At 34.2% G+C, this 15,138-nt stretch overlaps 1 protein-coding gene across 1 annotated transcript; it reads left to right on the top strand.

The window, feature by feature from the left end:
* Nucleotides 1-4,703: 4,703 nt before the first annotated feature.
* Nucleotides 4,704-6,742, top strand: LOC149026826 (agamous-like MADS-box protein AGL104). Its single transcript, XM_089153774.1, has 11 exons — nt 4,704-4,888; nt 5,007-5,060; nt 5,155-5,173; nt 5,269-5,330; nt 5,446-5,473; nt 5,556-5,617; nt 5,719-5,818; nt 5,905-5,958; nt 6,072-6,196; nt 6,307-6,493; nt 6,617-6,742. Exons 1-11 carry the CDS (start codon nt 4,704-4,706, stop codon nt 6,740-6,742), a joined length of 1,002 nt encoding a protein of 333 aa, XP_089009900.1.
* Nucleotides 6,743-15,138: the final 8,396 nt, after the last annotated feature.

The raw sequence follows: 15,138 nt of genomic DNA, 5'->3' as shown, positions 1-15,138 counted from the left end.
AACTTTGAATATTATAAAGAATTCAATATTAACTTTTTATAAACTCTAACTTTTTGGAAGGGTAAAGGATTATCAATGGGGTTGGTTCAAGTGGTAAGCAGCTTGGTTTGTTTAAATAAGGTTCTAGTATCAAATCATTGTGGATGCAAAAAAATTCCCACTCGGAGACTCACCCACCATAACTAGGTTTACGTGGTTCCTTTAACTTTTTGTTTTTAATTTTCAAAAAAAATTACTAAATCTCAACTGTCCATGAAACTCAAACTTTGTCGACTTCGTAAAGACGCTTGTTCATGGGAATTGGAATCAAATAAGATCGCTAAAATGACAACAGAATCTATTTCTTAGGTTTAACATTTACCCCAAAAAAATACCAATGTAACTTTGAAAACATTCAAAGGATGGGATTCAAAATAAGGTTGAACCCAGTAAGGAGTTTCTGTTGAATTTAAATTTTAATCTTCTTTGCTTGGAAGCTACAAAAAAAAAATACCTTATAAAGAGTTCCATCTCAGACCATCCATATCTAGAGTATCACCTTGTGTTACACACTTCAAGAAGATTTTGTCAGCAGAAACTACATAATACAAGGAGATGAAGAAATACGAGCTGGTAATTGGTTCTCTCCAGGATGAATATTATTGGTTCTCTCCATAGAGAGAAAACAGAATGAAACCCAAAAAGGTTGATTTTTCAACAAAACTTTAAATATTACAGAATCCAGACAGATTATTCATAGGAAAAAGAAAAAAAAAAGGAAAAAAAGAGGCAATTTTGCGAGTAAAGGTAAATCTAGTACCTCCCCCTTATCTAGGGTTTCTCCCAATAAATGAGGAGTAAAAGGGTGGGAAATGCGCCCTCAGCTGACACGGGGTGCGGGGGCCCGGGGGGCGGCGGGGTGGGGGGGGAAACCCCCCCCCCGCGGCGGGGGCGGGGTAAAAAAAGTTCTATAAAATAAAAAAATAATTTTGTTTCACCCCTTCATCCCATGCATAAAATGATAATTTTAAAGTTAAAGTTAACAAAATAACCAACATTGGGTTTTTTGTAATATTCTAAATTCACTAGATTGGGCAAATTGAAATATTGACCACTAAATGATTAAACAAAGGTTTGGGCCCAACTTAAGTAAACAAAATGAAAACAACTTTAAATGTTTTTAAAGTATTTTTGTAAATTTTATTGTAAGATGATTCATCAAGAATAAATATGTTTTTTTTATTATTATTTAAAATTGGCATTAGGAATAAGGAAACATTTCAAACAGAATGAGTTTTAGGGGATACAAATATAATAGTTTTAAAATTCAGGGAATGTAGACATAATTTACTTTTTTTTGGAGAGTGGCCAAATAGTAAGCACCTCAACAAACTGGACCTTCCAAGCTATGACATTCGTTACATAATAGCTACTCCTTGAAACAAAAGAAACTTAAAAAAGAAGAAAATAAGTGCAACATATTTCGGACAATATGTTCAATACATGCCGTATGAAGTGATATCATGCCATTCATTTGTATTTTTCCAAGTCATGAATTATGAAAATTGAAAAAGTATAAACAATAACAACAAATGAATGAAAGCTATTAAATAAGCCTTGCATGATATTTAATCATAAAACTTCTTTACCTCTTTGATATCCGAAGTCATTGAGTATATAGAACATCTAGTTATAATAAATCAATATCATTTGAATTGTTATATTCTGTCCAAATTGAACCAAAGTGTAATGAAGTTTTAAGAGGAGAAATAATATATATATATTGAGTTTTAAAAATTTTAAAGTAAAAAAATAAGACAATGGAAAAAATCAACAATGAAATAATCAGAAATATTTCTCAAATTATAATCAGCTGTTTGAGGTATTTGTTTCAATTGCTTTTAGAATACTTTCCTTCTACCCAAATTTTTTTTTTATAGTGATGATATCTTACCAGCAATACATACTTAATATTTAGTGAAAAAATCTGAAAGATCTCCTCTTTTATTTATTTTGAAACTTCTCTCCGTTTTGTCATTTCTTTTTTTTTTTATGTTTTATTTTTATAATTTTCTTTTCTTTTAGTATCTTATAATCATGCTAAATGTATAATATAAAGAAAATAAAATCTGAACTAATTTATATTTATTATGATTACATTTCTTGTAAAAAATTTCTAACAAGTGAGTTACAGAAATTCTTGTTTGTATAATTTTCTCAGTATGATGATTTTTTAAAAGACAAATGACGGGTACCTCCACTGTTGGCCTACATATGGGGTTATGTCACCTCTTAATCTGAAATTTAATAAGCAAACCTCTTAGTATGGTTACTATTGAACATGAAATAATCATTTTGGTGTTATATTTTCACTTAAAATACCATATTGCTTTCATCTTTAATCTTATGGAGTTGATGAAGTAATAGTCATTTCATCCATTTTCTTCCTTCTTCCAAATAGAAAGTAATGTTATGAGGAAACCATAAAAGACTTGAAACTAAATTGAAGTTTAACCTCATATTTTTTCTTGGCCCTGAATATTAGTTATTAAAAGATATATACTTTTCTCACCAGAAATTAAAAAAAAAAAAAGAAAAAAGAAATTTGTTTTTACAAATATCAAAATAATGTATTGCACAAGTTAGTTAAGGGCCTGTTTGGTTACATGAGTCTGGAGATTTCAAATATCTAGAGATTTCAAATCTATAAATTTCAAATCTATGGAGTTATAATTTATAAAATTAGATGTTTGGTTGTGGAATGAAATTTGTGGATTCATCCTAAAAAAATTATTTGATCGACGTGATTTTTGTGAATGTGCAAATGTATAGCTTTTTTGAAATCTCTGGATTTCACCCCTTACCCATAAATCTACTGATTCACATTTTTAGTGTAAAGGTGAATCTCTAGATTTCATGAATCTAGGATTTTTACAACCAAACGGGTATAATTCTCAAATTCATGAATCCAGAGATTTCAAATCTCTGGATTCATGTAACCAAACAGGCCCTAATTTGTTTTCACATAAATCAACTTTCACGATTAACTATATTTAAGTTTAATTTGTGTAGAAATTATAATCTCTTATGACAATGATGATCTTATAAGAGTGATGGTTTTCAACGGAAGTGATGTGTCCAAAATCTGCTCAGTCTTGAGATCTGAGGAGATGATCTACAAAACAATGTTAGGTATGGCCCGACCTGAAGCCATCTTCGAAGACTAAGTCAGTAAATGAACTTAATCATAACTCTAGTTAATTGCAGGGTAGAATGAACATAAATGTTGAAAAAACGATTCAGATACCTTATATGCAAGTAGGCTACTTTTTTATATAGATTTGACCTGTGATTCTTGATCGTTGAATGAGTTCGTGATCCTCGTTGGCGACCGTCTGATTGTAGGGTTTTTTACCCTTGACATTCGAAATCATGATTAGTTACCAATCTTAGCACGATTCATTTTTTCGCCTCAATGGCAGTTCCCCCTATTAGCTTGGTTACGTATCCCGCAAAATTCGGGATCACGTTCGTGGCTTATAACCCTCAGATGACTCTTCCCTTTATGAATGTAGAGACTAGGTTATATCCAAGCATTCTTTATTGCACAGATGTGAGAAAAGTTGATTTTTCATAGGAGAAAATATTTTCAGAAATTAGCATCAACATTAAGAGAATAAGATAGAATTGGATAGTAATTTTATGATACCATCTAAAATTTAAAATATATAGTGGAAATGATTAGTAACCCATTTAGTATATTCAGCGTATTCAAAAAAACTTTATCATTCAATTCCGTAAATGAGTTTCAAAGATATATCTTACTTAAAAAGAATAAAGAAAAAATAACATTTTTATGGTAATAACCAAAGAAATTAATAAGCCATCCAAATAGGGAAGATAAATGATCGACTAGGAAAAATTACCTCGAAATATCTTATACAAAAAAAGAAATCCACGTGGACGACCTCCGCAATGTAGTGGGTTGGTGGGTCCAAGTAATCTTGTAAACTTTGCCACCTGATACCTATATCCATTATCGTGTATGATGAAACCTGCATGAAAAGGATTTTGACGAGGTCAAGGTCAAGTCTTAATGTGGGTCCCAAAAAGCATATGAAGATGACATCCATGGAATATGGATCTTGTATGCAACAGGTGGACCCCGCAACTCATAAAACGACCCAGAAACTCTGGAGAGTTACATCCATGCAAGAAAGAAACGTAGCAGTTTTGAAGAAGAGGCGAGGCTCCATTGTTGAGTTTCAACGGCTATAATGTGTGAAGAGGAGAAGAGTGTGGATGGAACCAAAACCCAACACAAAACCCATCGACAGATAAGACTCTGAAACTGTTAACCGTCAGTGTTTTGTGTTCGTCTCGCCATTCTCGAGCCCAATCAAAGCTCCACCTTTCAAGGCAGATAAGGCAGCCCCGAAAGCTTCATCTTCCCACTTCGACCCGTTCTTTCTTTACTTACATCCTTTGATATCTCCTACTTCTTCGCGTCTCTCTCTGTGTTGTCCTCTCTCTTACATCCATAACTTCCTTCCTTTTCGCTAGCTAGCTCTTCTTTAATCCTTCATTTGGCTCTTTGCTTTTATTTCTTCCTTTCACCAAATACTTCCCCAGAATTGTCTATTCTCTCCCTTCTGTCTGGTGTGTTTTTGTCTGTCATTGTCTGTTCTTACAACCAAACTTCCTTTTCTTAGATCTAAACCTAAATGGGTCGTGTTAAACTCCAGATTAAAAGAATAGAGAACACCACAAATCGTCAGGTCACCTTCTCCAAACGTAGGAATGGACTCATTAAGAAAGCTTACGAGCTCTCCATCCTCTGTGACATCGATATTGCCCTCATCATGTTCTCTCCCTCCGGCCGCCTCAGTCATTTCTCCGGCAAAAAGAGGTTAATTAACACTGCCCTATGCATTTCCTTTCCATACAAGAACAAGGCATTTATTTAATGGGTCTGGTTTTTTTCTTTTTCTTTCTTCCTTTTTCCTCTCTCTCTTTTTTTCCATTAGGATTGAAGATGTGTTTACCAGATACATAAATCTCCCTGACCATGACATAGGAAGGTAATGAAGTTAATTCCCAAATCCATTTCTGTTCATTTTAGATTTTATCCTTCTCGTTATTCATGTTCTAATCTGGGTTTTGATTGATTTGCAGGACTGTTCATAATCGAGAGGTAATCATATTGAAGATTAAACCCACTTTGATTTAATTCATTCTCAGTGTTTGATTATATATCCACGTGAATTCACATATTTGTCGTGTTTCCAGTATTTGATTAGGACATTAAAGAAACTCAAGAGCGAAAATGATGCAGCTCTCCAACTAGCCAAGTTTGTTCTTCCCTTCTCTTGCTTGGAAGCTTTTTAATTTTTCTTTTTCATATTTGATTAATCTAATGGAGATTTAATCTCTATTTTTTGTTCCCTTAAATATGTTTTGAATCAGTCCTGGAGCTGTTAACTCTAACGTAGAGGTAAAATACACATCTTATCTTCTAATTAAAAGCATGTCTCTACTCCATATGATTCTTAGAATTCCATTGATTTCTTTTCTAGGAACTCCAACAAGAAGTTAGTAGATTCCAACAACAGCTTCATATGGCCGAGGAACAATTAAGGTAATACTTGAAAGGCCAAAAACATCATTTATACCTTCTCGATCTTGCCATACCAATTACTGACTTATTACCTTCCTTAATTTCATTTAATTTAAACTAAGTATGTTTGAGCCGGACCCATTGAAGCTCACCTCAATTGAAGAATTTGAATCATGTGAGAGTCAGCTGATGGATGCATTGGCTCGTGTTACACAAAGAAAGGTGGATATATTACAGATTCTGATCCCTTTGTTTACAAGTAGATTAAGCTCTCATGCCCTTTCTCTAAAACTTAATTGTTTTTGCAGAAATTTCTACTAGAAAACCATCTATCATCTTATGATCAATCCAATAATATCCAGGTGAGAAACAAAACTATTTCCCTTTCATATGGGTCCTTTATCTTTATATTTCTTGCTTGCTCTCTCCTTATAGATGATGATATTCTCTCTCCCTTGCCTTGCCATTAATGCAGATGTATTTGGATTCTCAAGAGGGAATGCCTACAACATTTGGGAATGATGTGGTTGGTTGGTTGCCTGAGAACACTCATCAATCTAACCAAATGTACCTTGGATCTGACTCTATGGTTCCTCTAAGGTATGCAATTTAGGGTTCATTTCTCTGAGTTCTTTGAAAGCCCAATCCAGCCCAGCCAAGCCATGCCAAGCCCAGGTCATAGAAAATAATTTTGGGTTAAAAATGTACAGGGATCAGCCATCCTCATTATATGACACGTTGTCTCATGGGACAAGCTTAAATGTGGACCCACGAGGAATGGGAGATTGCAACGTCAGCAGCACAAGCGATGGGAATCTTCCAACTTGGCCCCAGGGTTACACATCCAGTGATTTGCTCTCTGCTCTCATGCCACCTTCTTCATATCCTCTAATTCAGGTTTTATTCTCTCTCTCTTTATCGTGATGGATCGCAGGCCCATTAGTTGGCCCAGTGACAACTTCATTCATGATGGGCCCCCACTAAAGACTTAAGTGTGGATGTTGGTGTTGATGTCGGCAGGGAATGGGAGGCCCAGATATGCAATCAATCATGTCACGTGAGCAGGTGGAGACCCCACCAAGTTGTTCGCACGTGCCTACCAATCAAGAGGGTGCCAATTATGACTTAACACAGCTTAACGCCTGAACTTAGAAGGGGAATCTGAGCTTTTTGTTACCCAAATGTCTTGTTGGCAAGATTTAAAGTATCGATATCGAGTATTGTATCGGTCAGTTGATTTTAAGAGATATATCATCCCATATCGAATATTGTATTATTCTGACTAATGTATTTTAGTGCAATTTAGTAGAGACAAGTATTGAAATGTATCGTATCGATTGTGTAAAATATAGATACATATCAGCTAGTATCGTGAGATACTTTAAACCTTACTTGTAGAAGAGAACCCATTGCTTTCCTTTTATCCGGGGAAAAAAAAAAAATCCTCTCTGTTTCGGGTCAGATTTTGATTGTAGAACCCAAAATTAATTGTTAATTTACTGTAATACCCTTCATTACAATCTTGAGAAAGAAAATTTATTAACTATATAAACCATTTAGATGGAATCATGTGCTCAGAAAAACAATTCCAAACAAAGGCTACCGGGTTAGGTCCCGGCCCAGTCCAAGACGTGCCAAATTTTATGGGCCAGTCTATGACTGGGCTCCACATTTGGACCTTATAAAATGAGATGGGCCAGACCTGACTGTGGGTGTCCAGCTTGTTGTGGACCGACTGTGTAGTATGGATGTAAATTATGCGACCTTATTGAAACCGAACCAAACCGGCCAATTAAGATAAAAACATGGTCAAATCCAAGGCTAATTGAATAGCGTACGGGTTTGGTATTGAAAAATCGATCATTTCTCGGATGTCCCCGTCGAACATATTAGTGGTCCTCGGATGTCTCCGTCTAACCAATTAGTGGTCCATTAACTTAGCTAACCAAACTAAACCGAACCATTAAAAACCAAATTATATCATCCTCGAAATTTTACTAATGATCTATGTTTGAATTTGTTACTCTAATCATAAAATTAAATAGTGTTAAATATAATTCATAATATAATGAGAACATATATTTATGAATATATTCAAGAAAAAAATAGAAAATATAATTAAGAGAATCCTCAACTTGGTACATCACACATGGTAAAGATGGTCCACGAATGAACAATCACTGGTTATTATGTTTATGGTTAAAAACTATGCCATTATCAGTCAAGGTCTTCTTTTTATCTTTTTCAAACAGCAAGGATACCAGTCAAGCTCAGTAAAAAGGAAAATACAATAAATTAAACGTCAAACATGGCAGTTATATATCAATTCTCAATGAATCAATTTCGTATATCCGTATAAGAGAATGCTCCACCATTTTATAAATTTACATAAGAGTCAAAGATTACCAAATCATTTTAGGAAGCAAGATAAGCTCGAAATCAAAGTGGTCACTTCTAGGCCTAATGGTGATTCTATTATTTCTTTTTCTAAGGATTCTTTTAAAATCTTTCACTTCAGCAAAAACCCAAAAAGAAAGTCTTTTGATCCAGTACACTTTTTCCTGCCTTTGTAAACTTCTTTGAAATTGTGTCATACCTTTTAGTTCATCAGACCCTTGACTTTAAAGATATAATTGAAAAAAAAAAATTGACTTCAAGTAATTTTCAATTATTATAAACGGCTAATTTTTTTTGGAATGAGTTAGGGATGTTAACAAGACCTTACAGGTCTCAATCGGTTTAGATATGGTCGATGCTTAGTCCTCTAGTTTAGGTTATAAAATAATTAGCCTTAGACTTGATTTGGAAAGTCATCTACTTTAATGTATCTTTTAGATTGCTATGCCTCTCCTATCTCCCTGTTGCCGACAACGCTAGAAATATGTTAATTGTTGGTTTTTGGGGTCTAAGCTGCTCTTTCAACCCCCGTCTTAAGCTCCTTGCTCTTCCCCCCTTCTTCAGTTCCTCTGTAATCTTCTCCTGTAGTGTTGCTTGTTGTTTTTAATATATTATTTATTCATCAAAAAAAAAAAAAAAAAAAGCCTTAATAGGGTCAGGTTGACTTTTGGTTTAGCCTGCCGATTTGACCTATTCGGCTATATTCTGTTGCTAATTTTTTTTTAAGTTGGACAAAAAAATACAATACTAACCTTAAAGACATACACAATATTCCCACTTCAATAGTCATATCAATCCCTTCAATTTCATTGTTCTATAATTCCAATTCATATTGAAGAAACTCCCAGATTTTTCTAAGACTTCAACTACCATTGAAGATAATTAGGAGATCTTAGATTTTTATTTTCTTATTTCTTAGCCGAAGATTTCTTTCAATGACCCCACAATCTTAAATGCTAGACTTCTTATCTCTAAAGACTCTTAACTTCGAAGAAATTTGGCTTGTTTGCACTAGAAGGGAATGCAACAATCTAGTCTATTATAGGGGGCACAATCTTAGTCTCAAAGAAATCTAGCGTTCTTATGTGAATCCCTCAAATTGTTGGTTGTGTAAGATGAAAAGTTTTAAAACGGTTACCTTTAATTCTTTGAGATTGATAAATCAATAATCAATTCTCCGATAAAACATAGCTAGGGTTGTAGAGTATATTCAAGATTGAAATCCCTATCTAGGGGTATTGGGTTAGGGTTTGTCATGGAGGGATGCAAGTTGGCCCAAGTGCGTTTAAATTTTTCACCCCTTAAATAGTTAAATACTAGATGCAAGCATTAGACACTGGTCACACATTCTTGCGATAGAACCATATTTTCTTTTGCTAAAATTTCAACTAAAATGTACAATCAATCAATTTCAATTGAAATACTGTCATTATCTTTCATAACAAAGTTTAGAAAGTTAACCACCAAATAATTCTTGAACTAACATCTTCAAAAGAGTACTTATTAACCAAAACATCTTATATTGAATAACATATTCTAACGAACTATACACATGATATAAATCATTAAGTTTTAATTCTTTTATTGGCAATCTATTTGAATCCAGTCACCATTTTGTCTTCCTTTACAGAATCGTCACAGTCAAGGCAAATGTCGTCCCAATTTAATCTAAAGCAAATAGCAAATGAAACCTGGATTATAGGCATTCACCTTGTTGTGTTTGTTGACTTATGTAGGAATATTGATATAGACTAAATTTAAGTCTATGTGTAATCCAAATCATCTTATAAATAAGAGACATTGTGACACCTATAATCCATACAAAAGTTTAAAAGTCCAACCACCAAATTAGAACCTTTGAAAAATTGTCATACGATATCTCCAGTGTATCCAGTGTGGTCCTCAGATCGTGACACCTAATATTTTTAAGACTTTTAATTGTAAAAGTAAATAGATTATAATCATCATCAGATATCTAAAACACCACGTGTCACGATCTGAAGACCACGTAGAAGATACCTATATAGCAGCAAACAAAAATTTACCCAAGTATGAATGTTTCTCCTCTTTTTGTTTCGGTAATTTATCTCTATAATGCATGTGAAGTATACAAATGTTGGATAACAGAGAGCTAAATTATTTTTTTTCAAAGAAATATTTATATTTTCTATTCTCTAGGAATATTTTTCTTTTTTTTTCTTTAGATTAAGGCCTAATAAATGATTTGGTTTCGCCACAGCCCATGATTGATGTGGGAAGCTTTCCAACCCTCTCCACACCTTCTGCAAACACGACACCCATTCCCAAATAGAAATGTGATTCAATATGACAATGGAAAGCCCAGACGCCTGGATTATCTGCTCGAAATCTTAATGCAGTCGATCCATAAGTGTGTAGAGGGACCGTGTTCTTCATGATCGGATTGACAAGATTGAACTTGTTTGGATCATTCACCGATCAAAGTTCCCTTTTCCATAACCCAGAACCCAAAAATTATGTCCATGGAGATGCCATGGATGTGTCTCACTGTTGTTAGGATTCATGGTGTTTCCATTTTGCAGGATAATATCTACAGTGGAATTGAACTTCAACCTGTAGAGCATTGGTGGTTGTAGCATTAGGGTTCTTGGGGATGCTATAGATGTCAAAATCTGTAGAGTTGTAACTCTCTGGTGGTGGATTCTGGTCGAACACATGAGTCCAGTTCTCCTTGAGTGCAATTAGATATGGAGTATCGGGAAAAGTGAAGGAGACATTGTTGACAGCCCATTTCAAATAGCCATCTATTAGATTTTGTGTGTTGAGGAAGGTGATCACTCTGTTATTAGCTTTGAGCAATGGAATCGAAAGATCATCTTCTTAATCCTCAGATACTCAGTTCTCAAACTGAGCTAGATTTTTCTTTTGCAACTTCGTTACTCCGAACTTCAATATATATTCCACCAGAACTGCAGAACAGACCCTTATGCATGCTTCTTAAAGTTAGAACTTTCAATTCATGTTGACTTTTCAAAATTATGTTTTTTTAAACCTAAATGACAAGGATGGTTTACATGTTTGTAAAATCACTGGCATCTTCTCATTTGCTTCCTTTATCTTTCTCCTTGCTGATCATCTTGTTTTTTTATTTTTATTTCGAGTTACCATGTCTGATCATCTTGCTTGTCATAAAGTATTATAAAATAGATTTTCCTTAATTTTTATGGTTTTCTTTACGATATTAATATTATTGTTATTATTGTTTTATTTACTTTTTATGTGAGCAGTTGAAAGAAAAACTATTAACTAAATAAAAAAGACAAATTGTTGGAGTGGGAATATTCAAATCAAAAGTGTGTACTACAACGTCCAAGCAGATGTAATCAATTTCAGCCCCTTGGGGCCTGGGGTGTAGTCCACCTATTATGTAATACCTCTATTCATAATATATATAATTAGCTGTTACAGAAAAAAAAAGTCAATAATAATAATAATATATTATAATAAAATAATATATAGAATAACTATTGATTCCCATAATTTGTTCCTAAATTTATCAAGATCTATATTGGTTTAGGTCTTATGATGCATTGTATCACCATCATCATATATTATTAGTAAATGAGAAACCAGAAGTAACCGACTTCAGTTGCTACATTTTTTTTTAAGGCATGGTTTGTTTGCAAAAGTGGGGTGAATGAGAAGGAATGAAAAATATAGATATATAGGACCCATATAGTGGGATAGGAGACGGTAAAAGAAAAAGTTTCAAATGTTGGCCTCATTTTTATTGTATCCCAAACTTCTCCAAAAAATTTCACCAATTAGTGAGAATTTGAAAAGAGATAGAGTGGAAAAAAAATATTACATCAACAAACAAAATGTTGATGAGAAATAATGGAAGCCCTAAAGATTACTCTTTTTTTCAAAACAAATGGCTAGATTAGCGTGACATGTAAATCTAAACATACTTGTGGTGGAAGTTAGAAATGCTCAGCTTCCTTCATTACCACAAACAAAATGTTGATGAAATAATGGGGCCTAAGTTACCTTTTCAAAACAAATGGCCAGATTAGCGCGACATCTAAATCTAAACATACTTGTGGTGGTAGTTAAAATGCTTAGCTTCCGTTTGTTGTTTTTCCACTAGATCACTGACATTTCTTGAGGAATTCACTAAAGAAACTAATATAAAACACTTAGCAACCACAAGCCCAAGAACCCTTCAAAGAGGGTTCTTTGGAGTTGTAATCCAAGCCTTTACAAGTCTGCTAGTGCGAATCCAAGCTTGGGAACAAAGGTTTCAGACATTCTTCATGACCAACAACATTCTTCAACATTCAATCAGGTATTGACTTTCAATCGGCGAATGGATCTGGGTCTTCTAGAGGAGGTAATTATCATAGATTGAACGTGCGATTATGAAATTCGTAACATTTAGCGTGCTAGTGTATCGAAATAGAGGGGTGAAATAAGAAGTGGCCATGGCCGAAGCAAGGTCGAGCGATGGTTTGGAAGAACTCAACACTCAAAGAGGGATAATATCATATAGAAGATAGTAAACTGGAATGTACAGTTTCAGGCTGTTTCTGCCCAACCTGTTGGTGGCTCATTAACTTGAACTGAGTGGACTGAACCAAACAATTAAAAAGCCCAACCTATTATGACCCAATTGAAAAAGGTTAAACATGAATTTTTTTTTTGGTTCAAAGGGACTTTTCATTAAGCCGGGGGATGGGATATTAATATGTCTTAACAAAAGTCGAACCCACAAAAATACAAGATTCAAGCCTAAGTATACATTTCAACTTCAAAATGGCTGAAATGATTTGATAATGAGATGGCAATAGCCTCAAAAGTCAAAAGTGACTCAACCCGAATTTAAACCCCACCAACCCTAAATTGAAAATTTTCTTTTGACTCTTTGATCCTAAAATCAAATTGTGTTAAATATAATTGATAATTTGATTTATCCATTTGATTCTTCCATGGGTCTAATTGTCAACTTATATTATTTCACACGGCTAGAAAAGGTAGGGATATTTAAAATTTTTTTTACCTTTTTTTCCCTCTGTAATGATTTTACTTAGTAATAAAAAGAAAGAAGAGAAAAAAAGGCCAAAGAGAAAATAAAAATGGGGTCAAGGTCTTTCTTTCTTTTGGTAGTAAAATTATTAATGAGTCAAGGTCAATGAAAAGGGTAAATAACTGTTATATATACATGGAGTCAAAGATTGCGAAATCATTATAGGTGAGCAAAGATAACCTCGAAATTGAAGTGTCAATTTTGGAGTAAATGGTACGTACCTGATTCTATTGAATCTTTGACTTCAACAAAACCCCAAAACCAAAAACCAAAAGACTCTTGACCCGGTCGTACTCGTACACTTTTTCTCTATGTCCAGATTTTCATAGGACAAAAAATTCCTGTAATTTTTCGTGGAAATTGTGTCACACCACACCTCTTGGTTCACAACAACCTTGACCTTAACATATATTTAGTGCAAATAAGTCAAACAAATAAATTGAATTGAAGTATGCTTTCAATTATAGTACAGCAGGCTTAGATAATGGCTTGCTCCATGCTTTAATACAAGAGGCTTTGTTCGTGTCAAGTCGGACTTTCTGGCTTGTTTTCAGTTCTTGGGTCCTAGATTTTTATAAAGGACTTGTTGTTTTCTTGGCATAATGAATAAACTTTGTTAACCAAACAAAATGGACTAGGGATGTGAATAAAACCTCGTCATTGGTCAATTTATATTGGTTCAAATATGTTTGAGTTCAATCTAGATTACAAAATAGTAATGTTAGGTAGGATTTTTGTCTAATCCTTAGGGCTGTGTTTGTTTGCAAAAGTGGGGTGGAAAAAAGGAATAGGAAAAAAAAAAAAATGTGGGTCCCATGTGTAGTGGGGTGAGGGAGAAGATTAAAAAAGGAAAGGAGGGGTTTGTGGAAAAGTGATAATCGTGGGTCCTATTTTTTACTTTTTCCAACTTTCCTATAAAGTCCTACCAAATATGTGGAGTTTTAAAATGGCTTGGGGTGGGAAAGTTGAGTTGCCACATCAATAGACAAGTTTCCTTAAACTTGTCTCTCACTTTCCCACCCCAAGCAACCAAACAATCTATCACTTTGGGATTTTAGGGAAAAGTAAGAAATCTGCATTCTTTTCAAGAATTTTCCCACCCCCCTCACCTTTATTCCAGCAAACAAACGTAGCCTAGATCAAACAAGTGGCATTTCCTAAGGGCCTGTTTGGTTACATGAGTCTGGAGATTTCAAATATCTAGAGATTTCAAATCTATAGACTTCAAATCTATGGAGTTATAATTTATAAAATTAAGTGTTTGGTTGTGGAATGAAATTTGTGAATTCATCTTAAAAATTTATTTGATCGACATGATTTTTGTGAATATACAATTGTATAGCTTTTTTGAAATCTCTGGATTTCACCCCTTACCCATAAATCTCGATTCACCTTTTACACTAAACGTGTCGGTTTCTGCTAGGTTTTCACCACGGGTATGTCATGATCCGGATTTGAATCTCTATTTTTATGAAAAAAAGGGGCCCTAAGATCATGTGCTTTTGCAATGTCAAGTAGCGTTCAATGTATTCAACTTACTGCAAGACAATTTATAGGATTTGGAGACACCCCTCCATTTGCGGTTTTCTGACAAATTTTTTTTAAGGAAGACATTGCTCCTACAACTGAATGATTTTTGGGTGCTTTGGCTGAATGTAAAGGAATTACTTATGGATCTCATCATCTAGCTGAAGCTACAAAGTCTTAACTTCGAGGGGTGGCTCAGTTGGTAAAAGACCAACACTTCAAAGGTCAAAGTTCGAATTCCCTCGGAGCCAAGGGGGAAGCCTCGCTCATATTAATATTAATTCTCCCCTGAAAAAACTTTAGTTGGCTACAAAGTCTTATACCACAGAGTTTCATACCACTAGTAAACCTCAACTCAAACTGATAATGGAGTTTCTCACCATATAAAATGAATACTTCCTCAAAACTCATGGATAAAGATCAATGTAGATGGAGCAGAGGATCATCAAAATAATAAAGTGGGTTTGGTGGAGTAGCGTGAGAATCACAAACTGTAGAATTTGACGAAATTCAACAGCTTTTCTCATATGCAACTCAACTTCTCTAGAACAAC

This window comes from Hakea prostrata, chromosome 1, assembly GCF_041222555.1.
Source record: "Hakea prostrata isolate BN-2017 chromosome 1, UWA_Hpros_2, whole genome shotgun sequence".
Taxonomy (NCBI): domain Eukaryota; kingdom Viridiplantae; phylum Streptophyta; class Magnoliopsida; order Proteales; family Proteaceae; genus Hakea; species Hakea prostrata.
Note: the sequence above shows the minus strand (reverse complement) of the source record. Positions and strands in the feature narration are given on the sequence as shown.